This window comes from Crocuta crocuta, unplaced genomic scaffold, assembly GCF_008692635.1.
Source record: "Crocuta crocuta isolate KB4526 unplaced genomic scaffold, BGI_CrCroc_1.0 scaffold170, whole genome shotgun sequence".
In the NCBI taxonomy this organism is placed as follows: domain Eukaryota; kingdom Metazoa; phylum Chordata; class Mammalia; order Carnivora; family Hyaenidae; genus Crocuta; species Crocuta crocuta.
The window spans coordinates 1,284,891-1,311,413 of record NW_027527853.1 but is presented as its reverse complement, the minus strand read 5'-3'; the positions used below and the strand labels follow the sequence as shown (position 1 = coordinate 1,311,413).

The 26,523-nt window shown below is 41.3% G+C and overlaps 1 protein-coding gene across 3 annotated transcripts in view; it reads right to left on the bottom strand.

The window, feature by feature from the left end:
* HPSE2 (heparanase 2 (inactive)) overlaps nt 1-26,523 on the bottom strand; it is a 608,936-nt gene that overhangs the window by 118,992 nt on the left and 463,421 nt on the right. For all 3 annotated transcript variants that reach the window (XM_077780539.1, XM_077780549.1, XM_077780559.1), the window contains 2 exons: nt 19,073-19,179; nt 13,934-14,048 (listed from right to left, as the gene is read on the bottom strand). In XM_077780539.1, the coding sequence (XP_077636665.1) occupies nt 13,934-14,048; nt 19,073-19,179 (222 nt within the window). The remainder of the gene's footprint in view (nt 1-13,933; nt 14,049-19,072; nt 19,180-26,523) is intronic.

Genomic DNA, 26,523 nt, shown 5'->3' with positions numbered 1-26,523 from the left:
TTGTTTAAAAAAAAAACCTTGAATTAATATAAATGCAAAGCTTTGCTTACTGGCAGGGAGCTATTCTCTCCCTCAGTGCCCCAATTCTTCCCTTCCCTTCTATCCCAACTCAAGCTGTTTTAAGAAGAAAAATGACTAGAGGTGGGACTGAGGTCTCTTTGTCTCCATGGGGACTGAAAGCCATATGCATACATTCAAGTATGTGAGAAACTTCAGGGAGGAAGGAACTCAAACTCTCATGGCTCTGTTAGATACAAGTTCCCAAGTCACTATCCTATCCATTTTGTTGGGGAGGAGGGTTCTTGAATTCAGCTAATAAGATTTGGGCAAAGTTCCCAGTAGGGAAAATAAATCTAAAGTGACCTTGTGGGTAAGGCTCGTGGGACCAATTCAATGTCCTGTTGTTGTGGCTTCCAACATACATTCCCTACTGAATATATATTGGCATTGATGTTTTACATGCTTGTACTGTGAATGCTCATAATGTCCATAGGGGATTGTCCTGACTGAGGAGAGTCACATGTAGAGAAGTAGTGGGACATGCAGTGGGAATATTCACATGTAGTAGGACATGTAAATCATTCCCCAACCCACCTACTGATTCCATCTTGAGTGGTCCCAGGAGGAGAAAGGGAAATCACAACCTTGATGAAGGTCGTCTAAAAGGTAGCATGGATAATAAGAGATGTAATATCTCAATACTACAGCCCTGTGTGTCCAGAGGAATGGGACCTGGAGATTTATGGCAGATAATCACCAATTGAATTCAGTTGTTACTCCCACAGCCCCAGATGTTCCAGACATTGTAACCATACCTGAATCTACTGCAGGGATTGATGGCACTTGGTATGCTGTCGCGGATATCACCAACACCTTCTTTCCTATTCCATTTGGCCTGAAGGCAAGGGTCTGAATCAATTTGTATTCATGGCAAAGGCTCCAATACATGTTTGCAGAATTTCCCAGGAGTTAAGATTAATGAAGGGGCATTAATAATCTTTTCAGCACCATCCTGGAATCTTCCTCAAGAACACAAATTAGGGGTGCCTGGGTGACTCAGTTGGTTAAGCACCTGACTGTTTATTTTGGCTCAGGTCATGATCTCACAGTTCATGGGATCAAGCCCCATGTCAGGCTCTGTGCTGATGGTACGGAGCCTGCTTGTGATTCTCTCTGCCCCTACCCTGCTCATGCTCTTTCTGTGTCTCAAAATAAATACATGAGCATTAAAAAGAAGAAGAAGAAGAACACGAATGCCCCAACGTGGCTCTCCCAAACAATTTGCTTGACTTCTGGATCTAGATCTGCTATCCATCATCAGATGGCTAAAATTAGAGGATGGTCCAGCTCCTGCACTGCTCGTGGTTCCAGGGTTTTAAAGGTTCTAAAGTGGTCCCACTATCAAGCAAGTAGACATATACATCTATAATAATGGGAAAAATGGTAACTGCCTATATAGAGGTAGACCCTCTATATTGTTATTTCTTTTTTTAATATTTATTTATTTTTGAGGAAGAGAGAGAGAGGGAGAGAGACAGAGACAGAGAGACAGAGAGGGAGAGAGAGAGAGGCAGAGCATGAGCAGGGGAGGGGCAGAGAGAGACACACACACATAGAATCGGAAGCAGGCTCCAGGCTCTGAGCTGTAAGCACAGAGTCCAATGCAGGCCTTGAACTCACGAATCACGAGATCATGATGGGAGACAAAGCCAGATGCTTGACGGACTGAGCCACCCAGGTGCCCTATATTACTCTTTTAATACATTCAATATAGTCAGTGAAATTAACCTGCTGCTGCATGAAATTGAAAATTTGTCACTTTCTTTTTTTTATTTCATTATTCAGTAAAAATGCATATCTTCAAGAGTCAGCCACTGTTAAGTCCCAGGTTTTTATCTCCTGGATCATTTTATTTTACCTTTAAGTCAGCTTTTCTGCTTCCTCATTGCCACTTCTATCTGCCTTGGCTGCTAGCAGATAGAGTTAACCGGAATTCTTGACCTAACAAAGCTGTGGCAGAACCACAGGAATAAAATGAAGTAGTAGTGAAGAGTCACAGAACTCAGAACCACTGGCTATATCTTGCTGTGTTCCCTTGGGTAAGTTGCTGGACCTCTCTGGGCCTCATTTTTCTTCTCTGCCAAACAGGATGGGCATATCTCTGCTACCTGCCTTATCAGGAAGTTGGAAAGGTCATATGAATTAATAGATGGAAATAAGCTGTGGAAACTTATAGTGGACCTTAAAGAATAAAGTCAAAGAAGCCACAGAAGAAAACTATTATTATACAGGTTTATGGAATATGAAATTCTGTTTTAAAGGATTTTGAAGATTCTAAAACAATCTACATGTGCCAACTAACATAACTGTAACTAAAATTTTTCAAGTTACTTATAATTTGTAAGTAGTACCTACTTTTGGGGATGGCCGTTTCCCACATAACCCTATATTTCCAAAGATGTAGTAACTTGATCCAATTCCAAGGAGTAATTTTCATATATTTAGAATAAATAATAATGTTCACATTATTATGTATTTACTAAGTGTCAGGCACTATTATAAGCCCATGAGGCACAGACCATTAGTATCCCCATCATACAGATGATGGAAGATGAGGAATCTGTGAAATGTGATGCAGGAAGTAGACAGTAGAGCTGGGATTCACATCCAGATCTGTCTGACTCCAGAGCCCCATCTCTTAAGCACCAAGCTCTACTGTCTCCCAGTGTGCACACAACACCTGACAGGAAACACCCGTCTCCCATATTTCCATCACGGAGCAGCACACTGCAGCCCCTGGGGTCCCAGTCACTAAGCATCTTTAGAGTTCAGTAAGGACTGCCTATGAGCGGGAATTATAGGGGATATAAAAGTGGGAGAGGTGGATTCTGTTTTCAAGGAGCTGACAGTCAGAGAGAGGAAATTCAATGTACCCAAACAACTCTAATAACAAAAGAAAGTGATAACTGCTCTAACAGGGCTACCAGAGCCTTAAGAAAAGAGGGATCCCTTCCTGAATGATTTAAAAGTGAAATAGTGCTGTTTAATTTTATTTTAAAGGTTCTATTAACATAAATTCAGCTGGGAGGTCTGTCTGAAGATACTGGTATGGAAATCTTGAAGACGAATCAGAAAATATCAGAGCTAAAGGGGGACCTCAGATGGTCACATTCAACACCCACATTTGAGATGGACCCAGAGCGCCCAGTGCCCCAGGATGAATGAGTTGGTGGCAGAACCTGATATCGGATCTGGAACTCCTGTTCTTCCTTCTATCCTAAGACACTCCTTCCCTTCTATTGTCTCAGCACCACAGGACAAGGAGCTTTCTTAGGACCAAGGATTCTTTGGGAATATTACAAATGTCCACTCCTGACATGTTGCACAAGACTTCCCCAATTCTCCCTTCTACCCCTTTTTCTCCAGCCAGTACTAATGTCTCCTACCCAGAGGTCTGGCTCTGGAGATACTGAGTGAACAAGACAGACCTTCACATACATCAACTATCAGCTATCTCTCCAAGGTTCTACGTGTTATCTCTTCAAACAGATTGTAAACATGGAGAGAAAGAACAGGACCTTTGTTGCTTATGTCCCAGAGCAACTAAAACAGTGCTTTGCATTAGTGTATGTTACAACACCCTAAGCATAAGGACATTTAAAAATTATCACTGAAAATTTTAAACATACACCAAAATAGAATAGCATGATGAACTCCCAAATGTTCACTGCCAGCTTCCACAAGTATCATTATTCTGTCATTCTTGTTTCAAAGCCTGCTGCGAGGTGACTGGGGCTGCATGTGAGATGGTTGGTCGGTGGCAGAGAAATACAGTAGGCATGAGGCTCAAACGAGGGTCCCCCCTATGTGGGGCAGGCAGCAGCATGCACCACCTTGATTCTCACAGAGAGTGGAAGCAAGATGGTTTGCCAAGTGTGGAGTAGGAACTGGGTATAGGGAGAGCCTGAGATATATTGAACCAGGAAGTTCACTGGCTGTTTCTGCACCTGGCTGTCCATGGACCAGGCCTCAGGGCGGCCTTTAGAGGCACTTCGTGACCTCTGACGTACCACCGAGTCTCTCCTCTCAACAGCCTTTGCAGATTCTACTCCCTCTGAGAATGCTGTGCTCCTCACCAGCTCCCCCAATGGCCAGCTGCCTCCTCCTTGAGACTTCCTCAACCACATTTTCTATATCCTCTCTCCTCATTATTCTTCAAGTGAGCAGCCTGCTTGCTTCCTATACACCATTCTGAATTTTGTAATTAATTATTTGTTAGTTTATATGTTTTAGCCTCTACTACTAGACTGAAATCTCCAACATGGGCAGGGGTCTTGTCTTTCTCCTTCACCTCTATTTTCTCAGGAACTAGAACAGTGTCTGGCAAATAATAGTCAATAAATATTTATCAGATGAATTAATTATAGACAGTATTAAAATTGTGTTAATGTCTTGATAGGTGAAGCAAAAGTTAAGTACAAAAGAGTAGAGAAAAGGGGAAAGGTAATTTCTATTTAATCGGGGTAAATGGAAACCTCAAACCCAGTGATTCTCAAATCTGGCTACACATTAGAACCACTTGGGGAGCTTTAAAAAATACCAACACCTGGTATCCTTTACAGACCAACTGAATCAGAATCCCTAGGGATGGTGCCTAAGTATAGGTATTTTTTTTTAATGTTTTTTATTTATTTCTGAGAGGGAGAGAGAGAGACAGAATCTGAAGCAGGCTCCAGGCTCTGAGCTGTCAGCACAGAGCCCGATGCAGGGCTCGAACCCACAAATTGTGAGATCATGACCTGAGCCAAAGTTGGAAACTTAACCGACTAAGCCACCCAGGCACCCCGTATAGGTATTTTTTAAAAGCCCCCTAGGAGACTGTAATGTGCATAGGCTTGAGAATCACCATTCTAATGAAAGAGAGGTTATAAGGATTTTGACATCAGGATGAAAACAGTGAATTCTGGACTAGAAGATGGGTCTGCTCAAGTTTAAAGTTAGAATGATGTGTTCTATTCAGTCCTTTCAATGTTTAAAACCAAATCAGAGATTGATAATAGTTGAAAGTGAGATAGCTAATGACTGATAGATTTTTAAAAATTTACAGGGTAGTATATTTCAATAAGTATTAAAAACAAAAGTCATGTGCATTTGTTCTATTTCGATTTTAAAAGACTTAGGCTTTTGTTTACACAACAACAAAAACACAATTGAGTTAGAAAGAACATAATGTATTCTCTTTGGCTCTCAGGTTAGTTCTATCAGAGTCCTGCCTGTTGGTTCCTAAATGTCATAACCAGACCTCATTGTGCCTGTAGGTTTGCAACAGAATGCTTAAGAAATAACCTTAAGTTTGTCATACTGTGGCGCTCATAAACGATCTTTCCAACCCACAAAAGAGCATTCTATTTTTTTCTCTCCTTTCTTTTCTCCTCCCCCCTCCCTCCATTCCTCTCTTCCTTGTCAGATTATTTTTAGACAATGTCCTTCCTAGTGTTTTAGGTGAACTGATGAGGTTAGGTGAGGGGCGGCTTCTCTCATTTCCGGAGCTCGCCTTGCTCCTCCATCATGTAAAGGCCGCTCAGAGGATGGCACCCCGCTCCTGAGCTCAAGTGCTGTGCGGCTGTAATTGCTTCTTCTCCCTAATTTATTTAGGTTGCTGCATGCCTTCCCGTAGCTGAAATCCCTCAGAACTGCAATCTGGGAGCAATATAAATGGTTGATGGCAGAGAGAGATTTTCAATTGTTGCTTCTCAGTGATTCACATAATGTGCTGTCATTAGCACTTTGATGTGACATATCATGGTTTCCAGGGCTTATTGGGCCATTTATAAATACCAAATGAAGGTGTTAGAGCTGGTACTGCAGTGTGGTTTACTGCCTTCATTGCCTTCACTGGGAAAGGTTGGCAGCGTCTTCTCGGGAGGAAAATAAGTTGTAATTTTTAGTTTATCTTTAACCATTTGCAGTCAATCCTCTCAAGGGCAAGAAGCACAGCTTTCTTTTTGTGTTTTTCTAGTTTCCTTGTAATTTAATTTTTGCAAAAATATCTACTTTTCATATGATAGTTATTATTACTTGAGTTGATTTCCAGACTACCTGTACAAATAGTCAAATGAATACTATCTTGCCATGGCTAAGTTGTGTCATTAATGATAATTATTACTATGACTTACAGAATTTTACACTTATAATGTGACTTTATAAATAATAATAGCAGCTAACATTTATTGAGTACTTACTATGTGGTAAAATATACACATGCATTGTCTTGTCCCGTCCTCTCCAGCAATGCTGTGAGATAGACACTACTGTTGCCTCCATTTTATGAGGGGAAATTGATGTTTCTTGAGGTTACTAAGCTAGTAAATGGTGGAGCTGGGTTTGAAACTCAGGTCAACATGATTCCCAAGCCAATAGTCTTAAGTGCTACTTTCAAATACTCCCCACTTCCAACCTCAGAATAGTCAGGCCCCTATTCCTGAGCTGGAAACCAAGACTCCAGCAGCTGGAACACTGTGGTGCTGCACACCGTGCCCGCATCTTCTGATGTCACATGCAGATCTCTTTCTCCCACCCAAGGCAGCCTCCGTCAGGGTGAGCCGGTGTAAGTGCTGGGGTGTGTTGCTCACGTCCCATGTGCATCACTCTGGTTTAGAACTAAGCAAAGGATGAGGACTGGAAGTTCAAAATCAGAGGGGCTTCTACTGAAAGCATAAGAGGCAGAAGAGCTGCCAGCCTGGTCTGATGGGACAGGCAAAGCTCTGAACTGAGAGGCCAGGGTGTAGAGGCACAGAGGAGGAAAGAAGCAAGTCACGCCCACTGGGCATGCAGCCCGGGAACTATGGCCACAGACATGAGCCAGCCTGGATCCCAGTGATTGATGGCACAGCCATGGAAGCCCTTCTCTCAGCGGCTGCAGAGCCCCACAAAGAAAGGCAGCTCATGGAGAAGTCTTTGTCAGGGCCTTTAATGAGAGGATTGGGTTTCACATCACAGCTACCCCTAAACAGGTACCCTCTGCTTCTTTCATCTTCCTGATGGCTCCCACGGGAAAGAAAAGAAAAAGAAAGGAAGCTACACCAAGAAACAGGTCACAGGCTGGTTTGGCTAAGTTTTGTACCTCCCCCGCCCCACCACCTCCAGATCTGTAGCTTTGAAATTCCTTAATTTTCACACACCCTGTGTGGCCACTGGAGAGCAATGGGAAATGCTTTCTTAAGAAATTTTTCATAATCCATCTGCCATGATGGATTGATGCTTTGTCACTTTGCACGTGCTATTGCCTCTGCTCGGAAGATCGTCCCCAGACCCCAAACTCTTCTTCCTGTGGCTAACTTATCCTTCTCCTTCAAGATCCAGCTCAGGCATTGTCTCCTCCAGAAAGCCTTCCTTGATGTCCCACTCCTGCCCTCCACCCACGCTGGCTTCTGTTCATCTTCTGTCCTGCTAAAGTACTTATGCCACAGTTCCTGCAAGCTCCTTGATGGTTGGGACAGGGTCCCCAGGGCCCAGCATTGCATCTAGCATACAGCATAAGTGTAATAGTGTTTATGAATAAATGAATCATGAATAATAAATTAATTAGTTTGGGATAATATTTGCTTAATTATTTAAAGATTTAATTCTTTCAAAACACTATTTTTTTCTTTTAAAAATAACCTTGGGGCAACTGGGTGGCTCAGTTAAGTGCCAACTTCAACTCAGGTCATGATCTCATGTTTGGTGAGTTTGAGCCCCACATCAGGCTTTATGCTGACAGGTTGGGAGCCTGAAGCCTGCTTCAGATTCTGTGTCTCCCTCTCTCTCTCTGCCCCTCCCTTGATTGCACTCTGTCTCTCTCTCTCTTTCTCAAAAATAAATAAATGTTAACAATTTTTTTAATAGTAAAAATTAAAAAAAATAGCCTTTAGGGGTGCTTCAGTGGCTCAGTCAGCTGAGCATCTGACTCTTGATTTCAGTTCAGGTCATGATCCCAGAGTCATAGGATCGAGCCCCACATCGGGCTCTGCACTGAGTGTGGAGCCTGCTTAAGATTCTCTCTCTCTCAAGGCACCTGGGTGGCTCAGTGAGTGTTTTTGGCTTTAGCTCAGGTCATGATCTCATGGTTCATGAGTCCGAGCCCCACATCAGGCTTGCTGCTGTTAGCGTGGAGGCTACTTTAGATCCTCTGTCCTCCTCTCTGCTCTTCCCCTGTTTGCACACTCTCTCACAAAACAAACATTAAAAAAAAAAAAGGTTCTCTCTCTCTGCGCCTCTCCCCCCTTCACGTGATTTCTCTCTCTTAAAATAAAAATTAAAAAGGGGCGCCTGGGTGGCTCAGTTGGTTAAGTGTCCGACTTCAGCTCAGGTCACGATCTCACAGCTTATGGGTTCAAGCCCCATATCAGGTTCTGTGCTGACAGCTCAGGGCCTGGAGTCTGCTTTGGATTCTGTGTCTCCCTGTCTCTCTGTACCTCCCTTGCTCACACTCTGTCTTTCTTTCTCTCAAAAATGAATAAATGTTAAAAAAATTTTAATAAAAATTAAAAAAAAATTTTTAAAGCCTTTTATTTCAGATTAAAAAAGCAATAATGCTGACTACAGCAATTTTACATATAAAAGAAACCCACAAAGAAGAAAATTAAAACTGTCTATAGTCCCACCACCCAAAGAAAACCACTTTTAGACGTTTGAAGAGATTCCAGTAATTTTCTCTGTATATAAATATATATGAAATCCCCAGAATCCTATTTTCCTATCTACTTTTCTCAAGGATCATAACAGTACCTTTTGGAGGCAGATAGAGAAGACATTTTTATCACAATTTGAGTGATGAAAAAACTGGTACCAAAGATACACATTTAATTAATGGCAGTGTTAAGAACAGTACCCACGAATCCCGTCATAGTCCCAGGCTCCTGCTGTTCTGCATGAGGCCTCCTATGTAAGTGGTGGTGTTCTTACAAGAAGAAATTGTGCATTAATTCAGCATCAGTGAAACATGCGTTTGTAACTGGACATTCTTTCTCAGGAGCAGGACAGACTGAAGCAGATCCTGTGTCTGTATTGCAGCTGTGCAGCATATAAAGGGCACTAACATGTCCAAGGGAAACAAGGATGAAGCACTTAGGGTCTCATCCCTGTGATAAGCTAACCAGCAGAGTTAGGCAGGTACCATTAAGATTCAGAATATCCTTCCAGTAACCAAATGAAACCTGAAGGCTTGGCTCAGAGCATGTTGCTGTGGGAACCAGAGCCATAGGCTCAATCCCACCGTAAACTAGTGAGTAGTACTCCAGGCTATGACCACTGACTATATTCTAGAACAATGTACACAGTAAGTGCTCAATAAATGTGCATCCAGGTGAATTGAATATTATTATTCAGCAGTGACAGTTGGCAAAAAAGGTGACAGCAAATATAATTATCACCAGCACTACGCGCAATAGAGAAAACACAGTCCTGTGTGAACTAGCTTTCTGTTTTATTCTAGAAGACTAAACTACAATCCCCCAAACACAAACACATGCCAGATTGTTAGCTCTGTAGATGAGGGAACCATATCTTATTTATCTCTGTGTCCCCAGAATACCTAGCACAGAGCCAGACACGTTTGAAGTGTCAATGTTTTTTGAATTGAATTATATTTGTTTGGCTGGCGTGGGAGTTAAAAAGATGTTGACTAGTAATTCACCATTCCCTTCCCTGGAAGCTCTGTAAATCAAGTTCTTAAAAAAAGCATAAGCTAAATTCCAAAACCCTCTCTTAGGAGAAATGCCCACGGCTGGTGGGGTCTGGACTATGTCCACCAAATGTGCAGATCTCTTCTGCACAAACATCACTTACTCCCAAGGGAGCCCCTGACTGGCTGGCTGGCTGTGGAGACTCACACGTTCTCTCTTTCCCAATGGCAGGAGGGTCAGGGGAAAGGGGTGGGAGTCGGTGACGAAGCACTGCTGAACTAAATGTTCTCCTCTTCCCAGGAGAGGGAAAATCTCCAACAGTAGGAGTGTTGGCACTTTTCTAGAGGAACAACCATAAAGAACATAGGATATAGCTGGAAATGATCTTTTCTGAAGACAAGTTTTTTTTTTTTTAAAGGGCTACCCTCCTCTTCCTCTTACCTTAGACTGAAACGGCACTATTGGAATGGCTTTGTCAGAGCTGCTAGAATCCTACAAGCTGGGATCAAAGCTGACTGGGCACGTGGAGGCGTAATATGTGATATGAGCTAAGCGGCCATTAGGCCAAGATCCTTACTTTTTCTAAGTTTATCTAAGAGCAACAACAAAACAGAAACAAAATCAAAACAGTATTTGCTAAAAAGGTCTTTTCCTTAAATGTGCTGAGCTGGGTTTGAAGAAACTGGAATGGAAAATACTGATTTTTCTGGAAGACAACCAAAACACAACTCATGAATCCCCTAAGCTCTCAACAAATTCTCCTGAAGATTTAATCACAATATAAAATCCACAAGTTTTTATTGGCAATGTTTGGTCATCAACTGCACAACTCTCTGAAGTGGCAACCAGTACGACTCCCAGGTCTGTCTCCATTACCCATTCCAGGGCCTGCTGGCAAGGTCTGACTGGTGCCCTGGTCTAGCCTAGGAAATTCTTTCCAGGGTCAAGTTCTCCTGGCTATCAAGTTCTCTACTTATAAGGTGCAGATAAAAAGATTAGCACTAAGAAAGATAAAAAGAAAGCCTGCTACCGTAAGTGCTTTAACATACAGTTTCTTTATCAGAGTGTAGTGTTTTTAGGAATACAACTGCCCAGCTCACTTGAGCCATTGTGCTGAATCGGTGGGACTTACTTTACCTTCCCATGAACTCGTGAGAGCTCTGATGCCACCACCTATCAAGCGAGGTCTCCTGTGCTGCGCTTATAAAGGAAGCCAGCTGTAGCAACTCTCATCTGGGGAGAATCAAAGCCATGAGGACTTGCTCCTTTAACCTACACACAGTCAGCTGATATGGAATCCAGATTTGTCCAACCCTGGAAATCAAGTCAGTCACTCAAAGACCATCTTTTTCTGGTCTAGGGTTTTCTTCTCTCCAGTTCCTTAAGATACCCATTTCCATCTCCAGACCCACCTGAAGCAAATATTGGCCTCAGACCACAGGACAGACACCAAAGAGTACCTCAAAGAAGAGAGAAGACAATCAGATATAGAACTAACTGTAAAACTCTGAGATACTCAGCTCCTTGTACTTGTCCAACCTTGGACAAGCCACTTAATAGCTTTACAGAGCCCTACTTTCTCTTCAGAAAAATAAGTATAAATAGTTATTTTTCTCTCACCAGTCTCTCTTCAGAGCAATTATGACCAAGTGCAATTATCTTGTTTACATGTTTATTTATTTTCCATTTCTCACTATGCTTCACTAGCTTATAACCTCCAAGAGTTCAGGAACCTTGTCTGTTTGGTTCATCAAAGAGGCCCTCTGCCAGGAATAATGATCAGCGTGTAGTACATGATCAGGAGGAGTGAATGAAATTTGAGTGAGTGAGGGAGGGGAGAAAGGCAAGGAGGGAGGACAGAGAAGAGGGAGGACACGATATACGGAGCATTATTGAGGTACCATATATGAAAGTGGTCTGTACATTATTATTACAACTATAACAGCTGATGCATTAATTATACCAGAGTCATCTTTTAAAAATATAAGCTAGATTGTATTGTTTTCCTGCATAAAACCTTCCTCTGGCTTTTCATACTATGTACAATAAAGTCCAACATCTGTTAGCTGGCAAAGCCCTATGTGATCTATGTGGCCTCACGTCCAACCAGTCTCCCCCTTCTCTGTCAGGCCCCCATCATTCTGGTGTCCTTGTGTTTCCTCAAACATTCCTAGACCATTCCTGCTTTGGAGACTTTGTGCTAGCCCCTTCCCCTGCCTGAAAGTTCCTCTACAAAATCCACATGGCTGGTTCCTTGTCATTGGGCTCTTGGCTTAAATGTCCCTTCTCAGAGAAGCCTTCCTATATATGCACTCCAAAAGAGCCCGTACTAAGTTCTTGTCATAGTACTCTATTATTTGTTTATTCACTTATTTATTATTTATCCTCTCCCTCCCCAGTGCCTGATGGTCAATAAATATTTAGTTTTGTGTGACATTATATTTGTTTAATGCTGACACCTCATAGAGACTTTTCCATTATTATTTTGTTTTATCTCTACAAGTTTATGAGCCCAAATAAACAAACTAAAAATTACCTCTGCACTGTACATTAGTGTGTCCCTCCCACTTCTGTCAACTACACACACTTTGAAAGAGGCATTCCTGCCTGTGAACAAAAGTGACTATGCTAGTCAGTTTTAATACTTGTGGTTTAACTTGAGTTATCTACAATCAGTGATATAATCATTACTCAGTATTCTAACGTAGAGGGATTTTTTGGAGACATGGAAATGGTACTATTGGGTGCCACATTGGTCTCTGTTCTGGGTTCGGAGGCCTCCTGGCTCAGGGCAGGGATGAGAGTGGGAGGAATACCAGGTGGAAATAGGCAGAGGGAAGTAAATGGCAGGAACACTCACTGGTTCCACTTGAGTTTGCTTAGTGCAGACCCAAGGGCAGCAGTAATTCTGCAGGAAAAGCACTGGACTAGAGTGCAGGGATGGGTTCTAGAGCTGGCTCTACATATCCCTTCCCCTCCTCCTCCCTGGACTATCAGTTCCTCTGGTTTTTAAAAAAAATTTTTTTTCATTTATTTATTTTTGAGAGAGAGAGAGAGAACAAAGCAGGGAGGGGAAGGGAGAGAGGGAGACATTGAATCCAAATCAGGCTCCAGGCTCTGAGCTGTCAGCACTGAGCTCAACCCGGGGCTCAAACTCACAAACCCATGAGATCATGACCTGAGCCAAAGTCAGCCACTTAACTGATTTAGCCACCCAGGTGCCCCTCAGTTCCTCTGTTATAGGAGGTGCGACTGGATCTCCTCCCCAGTGCCCAGTGCAGAATCCCAGTGCTCATAGTCTGTGAGCTATTGAGAGAAGTCTGACCTTTCTCTGTGACCACGATGTCTGTGAAAAGGATAATCCACATAATATTCCTGATGAGTGCAGCTTTCTGGACTAAGTGGGGTCTCTCTGATTGGTGAAAACAGGCACCCACCAAACTAAGCTCTCTGCTCCTGCCATTCTTCTTTAGCCTTCCCTTCCCAGAGAAGCTAGTGTCCTGGGCAAATCCACACAGGGATAAACACCTAACTATAAGTGCACTGTAGCCACTCCCCAAGAGATGGGTTCATACTGCATCTGATCATGGCCAACACGCTCCCATCTGCTTTCAACATGTTGCATCTGACATTAACTAATGTCTCCTATTAGCATTAAAAGAAAACGATCTGGAAAAATTCACTCTCAAGCAGAGTTCAAACAGGCCACAAGTAGATGTGGAATCTCAACTGCACAAGGTTTGTTAAAATAATGGTAGTAAGGGGCGCCTGGGTGGCTTAGTCGGTTAAGCGTCTGACTTTCGCTTAGGTCATGACCTCGCGGTTCGTCGGTTCGAGCCCTGCGTCGGGCTCTGTGCTGACTGCCAGCTCAGAGCCTGGAGCCTGTTTCAGATTCTGTGCCTCCCTCTCTCTCTGACCCTCCCCTGCTCATGCTGTTTCTCTCTCCTAGAAATAAATAAAACAAAAAAAAAAATTTAAAAAAAAATAATGGTAGTAAATAAATATATAAATATATCAAAATGCATATACATATATAAGTGTATATATGCATATATGAATATGTACCTTGGTGTGTATATACAGATATGTGTAGTGAAGCCAAAAGTCTGTGAAATGGGTCGAGAACAAAGACATGAATGCTTTTGTCCAACTTATGAAATTAACAGGTAACAGAGGGAGGAGAAAAATTCTCCCATTATGGAACAAGGCATAGTCAAAACAACTGAATCACATGGGAAAGGAGTTGGGAATCTTTATTTCACACTTACTGGTAATGGGTTGAAATTCTGGTCCACAAGATGATTGTATCCATGGTCAAAAAATGAATGTCGTATCACAACGTCAATGCCCTGATTTGCCAGCATTCCTAAAGTGTTCAACCATCTAAAAAGCAGAAACAAAAATGCTACATCAATACATCTTAAAAGCGGCATATTACAAGCTTTGTCGGGATTGGCTAACACACACGCATATACACCAACCCCCACCATGAAATTTATCTAATACTTTAAAGGAGAAGATTATTTTAAGCAGTAAGTACATAGCTGGAAGACATTTTAGGGATTTTCAAATCCAACCTCTTCATTTTATAGGAAAAGAAGCATAGTTCCAAAGGAGGAAAATGAATTGCCCTTGGTCATAGAATATTTTGTTGCTAATGACTTACTCCTGTAAAGAAGTAAAATTTAAAAAAAAAAAATGAACTCAAATGAATACCCTAACCACTTGTAAGCCTAATTATCACCCTCCCACCCCCTGGCCATGAGACACACAATCACAGGAGCATACACACTAAATTCTCTGTCACTCAGACCTCTCTGCTTGCACCCTATCACTATACATGTGACTCTAACTAACATACTTGTATGACCTATAGGTTCAAGAAGGGTTCAGCCATTTGCATCCCTCATATATCACTGTCAACAGTCAATGCAATAATAATTTTCCTTGGCACTGTAATTAACCATGCAGAGATTCAAGTATGCTACCCTTACATGTGTCCTAATGAAGGACCTGCACTGCTCACACATTATCACATATTCCACTATGCCAAATACCCACTTTCCAGAGAATGCTATCCTTCAAAAGTATTGCCCTCTTGGTTCTTCCAACACCCACTACAAACTCTTTGTTTATTACTTATGCATTCACTTTGTTTACTCATTCACTCATTCACTTAATTTTCTCTCTGTATTCCTAATTTTGAAACTTGGGGAAATTTCTAATTGTAAGAATATATGTATAATAAATGTGTCTGAGAGCTTCAGTCTTCCAGTATAAAAGATAAAGCATTCCACAACCTTTTCTGAGCATGTATATGAGCCTTTATCTGTACCTCTTCTCTCAACCAAAACTCCATTTATTCCCTGGCTCTAAGCCACATAAAACTATTCTTGGCTGCCTCCAAATGAGCATGCTTTGACATACTCATTGGAGTCTTTATACATGCTTTAATGTCTGCTTAGAATTCCCATCCTCTCCTCCTCTAACTCACTGCATCTGGCAAATTTCTTCTCAACTGTTCGTTTCCAAGTCAAGTGTCATCTCCTTCCAAACCTTGTACCTTTTTCCTCCGTACCTTCCCAGAACTCTTATTTATATCCTCTGCCCACCCATGATAATTTCTTTCTTTCTTCTATGCTCTTTCCCCGTTGGTTATGATATGCTCACTGAGAACAGACACAATGTTTTTAGCTTTGTACCTAAAACACTCATCTCAGTCCCTAGCATACTGTGGGTGCTTCACACTCTGTTAACATTGATCTGGACAAAATTAGATTGGAGGAATTTTGAGAATCACCATTCAGCATACTAGGGACAAATTATGCATAGCTATGATTTCCCTAATTTGAAACCATATGGAACAAACCAGTGACTTGTAGAATTAAACTTTTTCCTTTACTAGAATAAAGAGCATTGCTAATTTTTATATTATGAATGAATATTATTAACATTTTCAAATCTTTTTCACATTGACAATTACTTTATTCTCATAAAAACTAACACATATTTACTGACAATTAGAGTTATAAAACAAAACAAAGCAAAATGCAAAAACAAAAGTTTTAAATCAAAAAGAAAATCCAACAATTATATAATAGAACTTTTGTTGTTGTTGTTGTTGTTATTGTTGTTGTTCAGATTGGGACACTGTGACCCAAGAACTGAAATTACTTTGGGAATATCATACAGCTAAGCTATTTGCCTTTATTAGTTTTATTAATTTACCAACTCCATTTGGTTTTTTCTTTAGCCACTGAGACACAGTATTAATATCTTGGGGTAGAACTATCACATAAATTCTGGGCTGATGCCTCCTAAGTCAGTGCTCTTTCCACCAATGTAGCACAAACACAACATGGTGTATATCTAATAACTCTTTATCTACAAAAACAAGTATGTCTTACTTGCCCTTCTATCCCTATGCTTGCTGAATGAAGAAATGAAATGATGACTTAACACATAATCACATCTAGCAGCAGCTGGATATCAATGTATTTTGGTATTTAAAATACTCCATTTGTTCATTCATTCATTATTCATTCAACAACATTAATTAATCAGCTGTAAATGCCACGCTTTGTTCTCAGCATTGAGGATAGATATGAAAATGCTCGTGTGACCATGTAAGTCATTTGTAAAGCACTGGATATGTCAATACCTGTATTCATTAATACAAATGTATAAATTTCTACTTGTGACCTCTACAGACCCTATAACAATGATCTGCAAAGAATATATACTCAACAAATGAATGTTGACTGGTAAATTTGGGTTGTCTTTGTGTTGATGTTGTTTTGCTTGTATGGGCAGTTTCTGAAGGAATTCTGAAGGAAGAATATGCATCCTCCTATCCAAACCCATATCCTCTATGCACGTTCTGGTCTGGAGCATTCAAAAGGACTATAACCAGAACCCCTCCTTCCCTGTGCTTTTCAGAGTGGAACCGTTTGTACTGAAGTTGTCTTCCTCTTCCTCTTGTAAATAATAAGCACTGAGAGGGGAAACAAATGGTGTTCCAAATCTCCCTTTCATGCACAAATATAGAAAAGTGGCAAGATGACTGGTATATCTGACCAAGGATACTACTGTAGCCATTATTTTCCATTCCACAAAAATTTATTGAATATCTACTGGGTGGCAGACACTACTGGGTGCTAGAGACATAGCAGGATGCCAAGGGTAGATCTGTAGTGCATCAGAGAATTACAAAGCCCTGATTGGGGAAACTACCCCTGAATACTTGGCAGCAGCAGATTCTGCTTCATGCATAAACGCTCAAGTGTCCTGGCAAGGTCTCAGTTGTGCTGTATATTGAAAAAAGCCTGAAAAGTGCCTTTTTCCAAGGAATCTTGCTAGCCTTCTGGAGCTTCTTGGAATGCTTTAATTTCTCCCCACCCCAGAGGAAGCAATTTATGCCCCTTGGAGAACTAGACTCAAAGGACACTTGGCTGGATACTGCCAGCGGAGGTGAGAGCAAATGGGTTATAAAAGGTAAGAGAGAACCAGGAGCCAAGGGAGCTAGTTTTCATTTGATTTGTGTCAACCACACACTGGACACCTGAACTACAACCTAACCCTGAACAACTCTGTTGATCTGGATTTATTGCAAAGTGACTGCAGAGATCTATGGATATTTGGCTTGTGCTCAGATATCTTTCCATTCTAGTTGCCCCCAAGAAAGGCTGTGGTGTCTCATTTCACATCATTCCCTAAAGGAAAAAATGCTCAGGAAAACATTCAATTACAATTGGGCTGCTTGCTGGCCTTGCAGCAGAATCTATGATGGCTGAGCCAAAGCCATTCCTCTGCTGATTCTAAGAGGCCCCTCCCTGCAGTACTAACTGCCACTGGCTCTCACCCTTGCCCCACGGCTCATGGTGAAGCCTGGTGGGGAGCATATTATTGAAAGAAGACTCTCAGAACAGCTGTATCAAATGCTGATTCATCCCATTTCATTCATTTGAACTGCTCTGTGCCACTCAACGCTAGGTGCTGAGAACACAAAAATCAAAGACCTAAGGTATCATCATATATTCTACTGACTCATTATCTTCCTCTGCATGTGCCAGGATTCCATCTGCAAAGATAATCTGCTAGACTGGCTTGATTTGTCTTTTACAAATGTATTAAAAGGAGCCTTAATGGAGGGAAACTACATGTGTATAATTAGGAACAGCTGTTAGTAGTGAGACACAAAGCTGAGGCTTTGTGAGCTCACTTCTTAGGAGGACCTTGCTCAGACAAAAACCCATGGCCATAGGACAGGAACAGGGCACTTGGTTAGTCTGGTCCTGAGGGGTTTGTCCCTGCCACATGAGGCTGGCAGGCCAGTCAGTGCCCCTTATGCTTCTGGTGTCAAACTGTTGTTCAGATAACTGCAGTAGCCTTCAAATCCACTCTTGTGCATACTATTCTCAGAACCAACATTTAAAAACACAGGTCAGATGATATTTCTCTCTTCCTCCAAAATCTTCAATGGCTAGCCACAGAGTATAGAACAAGGCTTCATATCCTTTGCCTGGCTTTCAAAGCCTTCCATGCTTGAAGGAAAACTCCTCCCTCGTCTCAACCCTCACTACATCCCTGCAGCTACTGAGGCTTTCCTCATGAGAAGCATTTCCCCTCCCATGTGCCTTTGCTGGTAATGTTCCTTCTGCCTAGCAAGCTCCCCTCCACTATCACCACCATTCTCCACCTGTAGATATTAATCTTTCTATGTCTTGCCCAAATGCCACTTTGTCCATGAAGCCCTTCCTGATCCTCCCAGGCAGAGAAACTACTGGTTTCTTTGCATGACTACCGCTTCTTTTGAAGCAGAAAGAAAGATGGCCTAAGGTAGTGGCAAGAAGGCTAGACTCCGAAGCAGATTGCCTGGGCTGGAATCAAAGCTCTCACATATATCTCTTTGGGTTGTTGTAAAATAATAGTAACTGTATCACTGGTTGTTAAATTATTAGATATATAGAGAGCACTTCAGAAAGCATGTGGCACATATAGTTAAAATTATTATTATTATGGCACTAATCTCCTACACTTTTCTTAGCTCCTCTTTTTGTTCCTCCAATCTTACTCTTACCTATTTCCTAGGACTATGGTGGAAAATGGATGAGAAATTGTATGTTGTCTGCACTGTATTTTGAACTACAGACATTAAATAAAGTTCTTATGACTAATATGGTCACTACTACTCCTACTATTACTACTCTCTTTGCTCTGATGCCTGTGCCTGACATCTTAGGATCCAGGGAAGTCACTCATCACTATTTGTGAATGGGTTTAAACCAAGGAACAGATAAAGAACTTTCAGTAAGAAATGAATCTTCCCCCTCCAATAGGCATAATAAGGAGCCACTTCACTTTCTCTCCTCAGAGTCTCTGGGAATGAAATTGCGTATGTTACTCACAAGAATCCTGCAGCATAGGAATCTGATAGATTGTTTGTGCCTCCAGCTGAGGTGGTCACCACACCTTCAAGCCAAATCTTCTTTCCTGGGGTGTATGTATTAACCACCTGTTCACATAACAAAAGCAGAAGGGGATATGAGATTTTTAGAAGTTGTTCCCAAGTAAGAAGGAACACACATTCCCTTAAGGGAGTTCTGTTGATACCCTGCTCCTGGATGGTTATGATCTGAACTTTTTTCATGATGATTCACCCCATACAATGAGCTGGCATGCACACACACACACACACACACACACACACATGCACGCACATTAACACTGATACATGTCCACTCAAAAAAATGATCATTTTTTCCCTATGTAAGCCCAACCGAAAATGTGACAATAGGACAAGTGCATTTTCCAGGACATAAACTGACTGCAACACCGATACAGGAAACTATAAATCACATTATGTCTCTATATTAACAAGTAATTTAAAATTTATTTTTTAATGTTTTTTATTTATTTTTGAGAGTCAGAGAGAGACAGCATGAGCAGGGGAGGATCAGAGAGAGAGAGATACAGAATCCTAAGACAGGCTCCAGGTTCTGAGCTAGTTGTCAGCACAGAGCCAGATTCACAGCTCGAACTGTGAGCCAAAGTCGGATGCTTAACCGACTGAGCCACCCAAGGCGCCCCTTTATTAATAAGTATTGAGAAGGAAAATTTTTAAAGTTTTTTTAAAAAAATGTTTATTCATTTTTGAGAGAGAGTGAGGGAGCGAGCATGAGCGGGGGAGCGAGCATGAGCGGGGGAGCGAGCATGAGCGGGGGAGCGAGCATGAGCGGGGGAGCGAGCATGAGCGGGGGAAGGGCAGAGAAAGAGGGAGACCTAGAATCTGAAGCAGGCTCCTGGCTCTGAGCTGTCAGTGCAGAGCCCGACCTGGAGCTTGAACCCACCAACTGTGAGATCATGACCTAAGCCGGAGTTGATCGCTTAATCGACTGAGCCACCCAGGCAGGTGCCCCATAAAGGAAATTTTCTTAATATTCTGTTATGGCACATGCCAGGATAAATCTACTCTCCATGCATTAGAAGTCATGAATCATGAAGGCAGAGGTCAATGTTTGGGAAAAGTATTTTATAATCACCAGGGCATGTATATATTACAACCATATTTTGGAGAATAAGTACAGTGAGTGTAAAAGAAATCACTGATCCAGGGGTGAAAGATCCTACCTAGGGAGGTTTCCAAGCAGATGAAAACCATCTTGATAAAAGGTGGCCCTCTGAAGTTTTAAAATCACCCAGTCTCTAGTCCACAAGTTGAAGGCTGGCCATACTATCCAGATTAGGGCCCAGATCCACTAGACAGCAATCTGACAGTACTGAGGGATAATGTACTCTGGGTGCCCCTAAAAGCAGAGCCTGAGACAAAGGCTTATCTATAGGTAATTCATTGGGGAGGTCATAAAAGGGAACAGGAATGAAGAACTGCAGGGCTGAATTAGGGAAAAGGGAAAACCAGTACCAGGATGTTTCCAAATTGGCAACCAGTGTTGGCAACTTGCACTCAATTCCACAGGGAACTTGGTAAGTTCATAAGACTATGAATTTGATAGCTATGTCTCAGAACTTTCTCCCAAGGGAATTCAAGGGGATGCATACTTATCCCTTGGCTCCTATCCTCCAAAAGGGCAAGAGTAGCCTTGGGACTATAATCTCTGCTTCTCCCCATCACCCCATTTAATTGTGTAGGCCTAAGTGTTGAGCAGGTTCCCGGAGTTCTGCATCTCTGCCTTAGAGAAGTCCCAGAGCAGGAAAATAAGAAGCGAGGTTGTACCACATCATGGTGGCACTGAGCTGGTTATAGCCTGTGTATCTGTCCANAAGGGGAGCTGGATAAAGACAACAGTGTATTTAGATCCGATGGCCTACCAATTTTTCTTTTAGACATACAAACCAAAGGAATTCTTCCTCAGGCCTCTAAGGATACAAGTATGAGGATGTCATTGAGACAGGTTCCCATTGCAGGAGTAATGGAAAGGTAAAAGGTGGTAGATACATACCATAAAACATGATGCAGCAGTTAGAACAACAGATTCAATGTAAATCTAGGAACATGAATTAGCTTTAAAGATTTACTGGTGAGTTAAAAAAATAGCAACAGAATGAGATTTAGGTCACAATATTACTTATGTACTCAGTTACATCCAATAACATGAAATAGTTTATGAAGATACATGTCTCTTAAGGACATGTATCAAACACAGAAGGAAGGCTTGTTTAACAGGGAGGTTGAATGTGAGCACAGATTAGAGATCAAGGTTAAAATTAAAACAAATGCAGGGCTTTTGCACAAACTGATGATAATAGTTTGATGTAGTTGAAGAGTAGTACGATTCTAACTTAATTCTCTGCACCTCAGATCCCAAAAAAGAAAACAATAATAGAAGACATAGCATAAATGCCATACTTTCCTTTTCCCAAACCTATAGGCAGACATCAGCAAACAATCATATTCCTCCTGTCATCTCTCCCTAGGCATAACTGCTTGTCCTCTACCCTCATCTACTAGAATATTTGCATTGAGACACATTTTAGAACCAGAGTTGGCAAAGTGCTTGAATTTCTCAGGAATAAAGTTGTGAACATTTTTCACAAATTTGAGATAGAAGTAAGTATTGTGAGGTGCCTGGGTGGTTCAGTTGTTTAAGTGTCCGACTTTGGCTCAGGTCACGATCTCGAGGTCCATGAGTTTCAGCTGCACATCAGGCTGTGTGCTCTCTCTCTCCCCTTCCCCCGCTCATACTCTGTCTCTCTCTTTCAAAAATAAATAAATGCTAAAAAATTTTTTTAAAAAGGAAGGAAGGATTGTGATCAAGAATGAAAGAAAGACCCTGAGAATTAATAGTGGAGGTCAAATTGGAGTGTTACTAAAAACTGAATAAGAATTCCCCCTTATACCCAGAACAAGAAGAGTCACTGAGGACACCACAAGATAGTTCTCTCTCCCTTCTCAGTGCTGTTCACCATTCCCAACCCAAAGTGAACTGGAAATAGTATAAATAAGAAAACAAGAAAGACACCTTAGATGATCAAAATACAGAGCTGTATAGTGAAACAGGACTGCACTGATGGTTCCCCTCAAAATATATTGCTGCAAAAACTGTTTTTGATAAACTTTGTGCTTCCTTTACAGCTAATGAGAGCTGAGCAATATATTTGTGTTTTTCTTTGTTGCCTTTGGGTTCCAAGATATTCAGAGTTTAATTTTTGTTCAAAGATAGATATTTAAAAAATATTTTTTAATGTTTGTTTATTTTTTGAGAGAGCAGAGACAGAGCATAAGCAGGGGTAGAGGCAGAGAGAGGGAGACACAGAATCTGAAGCAACTCCAAGCTCTGAGCCTGATGAGGGCTCAAACCTATAGACTGTGAGATCATGACCTGAGCCGAAGTCAGACGCTTAACCGAGTGACCCACCCAGGTGCCCCCAAAGATACATATTAAGGGGCACTTAGGTGGCTCAGTTGGTTAAGCATCCAACTTGTGATTTTGGCTCAGGTCATCATCTCATGGTTCATGAGATGAAGCCCCACATTGGGCTCTGCACTCTGAGAGCATGGAGCCTGTTTGGGATTCCCTCTCTCCCTCTTTCTCTATTTCTCTCCCATTTGCTCTCTCTCTCAAAATAAACATTAAAAAAATAAAAGTATAAAAAAAGACATTAAAATAAGGTAATTATAGAAAAGGGGTTAAACAAAACAAAAATGTAAAATTACAACATGATGAACTTAATTTTTTTTTAAATTTAGAGACAGAGAGAGCTAGAGCATGAGCAGGGGAAAGGGGCAGAGGGAGAGAGAGAGAGAGAGAGAGAATCCTAAGCAGGCTCCATGTTCAGCACAGAGCCCAACTCAGGGCTTGATCCCATGACCCTGGAATCATGACCTGAGCTGAAATCAAGAACCAGATGCTCAACTGACTGAGCCACACAGGTGTCCCAACATGATGAACCTTGAAATAATTAAGCCAAGTGAAAGAAGCCAGATGCAAAAGGCCACATAGTGTCTAATTCTGTTACATGAAATGTCCAGAATAGGTAAGTCTGTAGAGACAGAAAGTAGATTAGTTGTTTCCTAGGGCTGATGAATGGAGGGGAGAAATGAAGTGGGAGCAGTGACTACAAATAGATATGGGGTTTCTTTAGGTGGTGATGAATATATTCTGAAATTAAATAGATGTTTTCACAATTATGCAAATACCTTAAAAACTATAGGATTGCACACTTTTAAAAGGTATGCACAATTTCATGGCATGTGAATTTTATCTCAAAATAAAGCTCTGTGTGTGTGAGCATGTGTGTGTGTGCGTGCGTGCGTGTGTGTGTGTGTTGGTGTCATTAGCAAAAGGAGAGGTAGAGTCTAACAGGCAAATAACTACCGTGGAAACAGTGAAGTACCCTGGAAGTTCTGGGTTCTACCACACACTAGCTGTGAGATTTTTGGCTTGTTATTATGTTGAACTTTCTTCATTGACATGTAAAGCCATGAATTTGGAGTAGATGAAATCTAAGTTCCTTCTAAATGCAAAATGTTAAAATGTATTAGTATTTTATAATATTATTGCCAGTCCCCTTGGCTCCTATCTCCCAACAGTCAAGAGTATCTTTGATCACGTAGGTGAAAATTACACAAACAACAAATATGAGAGGCAGAGCAATAGAAAAAGCCACCAGAGTGGATGAAATTACCCAAGGGAAATTTCTAAAAGTGAGACTAGAAAAGGGCTAAGGGTTTTCATCCCAAAACACTAAGGCATTACCAAATGCATTTATTCATTCACTCCAACCAATACTTATTGAGCACCTGCTATATGCCAAATAGATTCTAGGGGCAGGAATACAGCAGTGAGTGAAACAGGACAAGGCTCTATTCTCTTTGACTTACATTTTAGTCAAGGGGAAAAGACTAAAAATGAATGAGTAAATTAAAAAATAGAAGAAATTTGGAAATAATAAGAGCTAGGAAGAAAATGAAACAGAGTAATCTGATAGAAAGTAACTTGGCAGAGGGGTGGGGTGGACACTTTAGATAGTACTCAGGTCACCCATCTGAAAAGATGGTATCCGAACCTAGACCTGAGTGAAGAGGGAATAGGCCCCTTCATGGATTTGTAGGAGCAGCACAGGAAAAGGACAAGATATGAAAACAGGACTGTTTGTAGAACCAAGAGAAGATCATCTGCAGTATAGTGAGTAAGGGAATGTGGAATATGTGGGATTTGAGAAACAAAACAAGCAAAGGATAAAAAGAGAGAGAGAGATAAACCAAAAAACAGACTCTTAACTATAGAGAACTGATGGTTACCAGCAGTGGTGGGGAATACAGGAATACAGTATGGAATTTAAGAGTACACTTATCATGATGAAAATAAAATAAAATGAATCAGAAGACAAAAGAGAAGAAAGGATGGATGTTTCATTCTGAGTGTGATGGAAAGCTATTGGAGGGATTTAAACAAGAAAGGGATATGAAGTGATTTATGTCAAGATCACTGTAATTGTGATGAAATCATAAATACATTTATAATGATAACTGTGAAAAGATAAATATGTTAAAGTTCTGTTATTTCTCTCTTTTTTTTAAAGTTTATTTAGAGACATGCATGCATGCAAGTGGGGGAGGGACAGAGAGAGAGGGAGAAAGAGAGAATCCGAAGGAGGCTCTGCACGAGCTGTGAGATCATGACCTGAGCTGAAGTCGGCTGCTTAACTGACTGAGCCTCCGAGGTGCCCCAAGTTCTGTTATTCTGTGGCCACTCTTGCTTCAATGTCCTCATCCATGAGATGGAATAATACTTGACAGAGTTTTCAAGGATCCTGATTACTAGTCAAAGGATAAATAACAGTAGGCCAGTCATAGGAAGATCCTTAGAGTTAGCCAGAAGTGACATAGACATAGCAGATGAACATTTATGTGGGTCCATTTAAGATGACACATGAATTCAGATGAACTGATGCTAAACAGAGTTACAGTTTGATGGGGATTCTGAACTATCATCTATGATCCAACAAAGGAGTCTGGGAACCTATGGACTACTTCTGAGAAACCCTGAACTATCAGTTCCTGTTCTTTATTGTATTTACTGAAGGTCCCTCCCTGTGAGGGCAGGGATGCTACAGCATTTACTTTTGGTATTTACTTCCTAGCAGAGTGCCTGGCACAGAGTAAGTGCTTAACTGGAGACTGTGGTGCTCTAGTTACACAAGTAAGTCAATATAATTCCAAACCTGCCCATGCACAAGCTCATAGGAGACTCTAACTCTTTAAAGAAGTTATATGACCTAAGACAAGGCAGCCAAACTGGTCAAAGAATTAGAAGCAGTACCATGAATGCAAAAAACTACCTTAGGGATCAGGAAAAATAAAAGCATGCCATGAAAACCTACAATAGCACTAAAGATCTAGATAAGAGCAACACTTGTCTATTTGCTAAAGCTCAGGATATGAGGCTTGGGGTCTGCCCCATAAATTCTGAATGATGGAAACTTCAGAGAAGAAAAGGGAATTATGCCTTTGCTTACGAGGTAACTTATATATGGAATCCAACAACCCCAGAAATGCTAAAGGCAAATCACAATCCAATGAGATTTGGAGACCAGAAGAATTTTATGATATATCAATCTTATCATAATGTTCTGATGTTGAAGATAAGGAGACAATCATATTCCTACCACCTATTCTGTGAGGTTATCTGTCAAAAGTACTTAGTTGGAAGGTAGCATGCCCAATAGAGAGCAGCAGATTTGTACAAAATAGTTATGTTCCAAAGGGAGTTCAAAGTCTAGCTCTTTAGGTGTTGATAGTTACCTGTCTCACGTTCAGGTCCTTTATCCATTTTGAGTNGACAAAAACTGAGGACTGATGGATGTGGGGGGGAGGGGGTAGATGGGCATGGAGGAGGGCACTTGTGGGGATGAGCACTGGGTGTTATATGGAAACCAATTTGACAATAAACTATTTGTAAAAAAAAAAAAACAAAGTCTAGCTCTTTTTAAAGTTTATTTATTTATTTTGAGAGAGAGGAAGCAAGCTCATGGGAGGGGCAGAGAGAGAGGGAGAGAGAATCTTAAGCTCAAACTCACAAACCAACCATGAGATCATGACCTGAGCTGAAATGGAGAGTCGGATACTTAACTGACTGAGCCACCTAGACACCCGCAAAGTCTATCTCTTTTAAATGAGGACTTGATTCTGGAAAATAGTTGGATTTATAAAATACTGTGTACATAAGACTCTGCAGGCACACAGTATAAATAGAAGTTCATCTGAATTCTAACCTGCAGGGAGATTCAGAAGGAAACAATTTAAAAATTGCTGTTATTGGTGAGGTAGTACTAAGTAGTGATTGGGTGCATGGACTTTGCACACAGATTCACTGTGTTTGAATCCTGATTCTGTGGT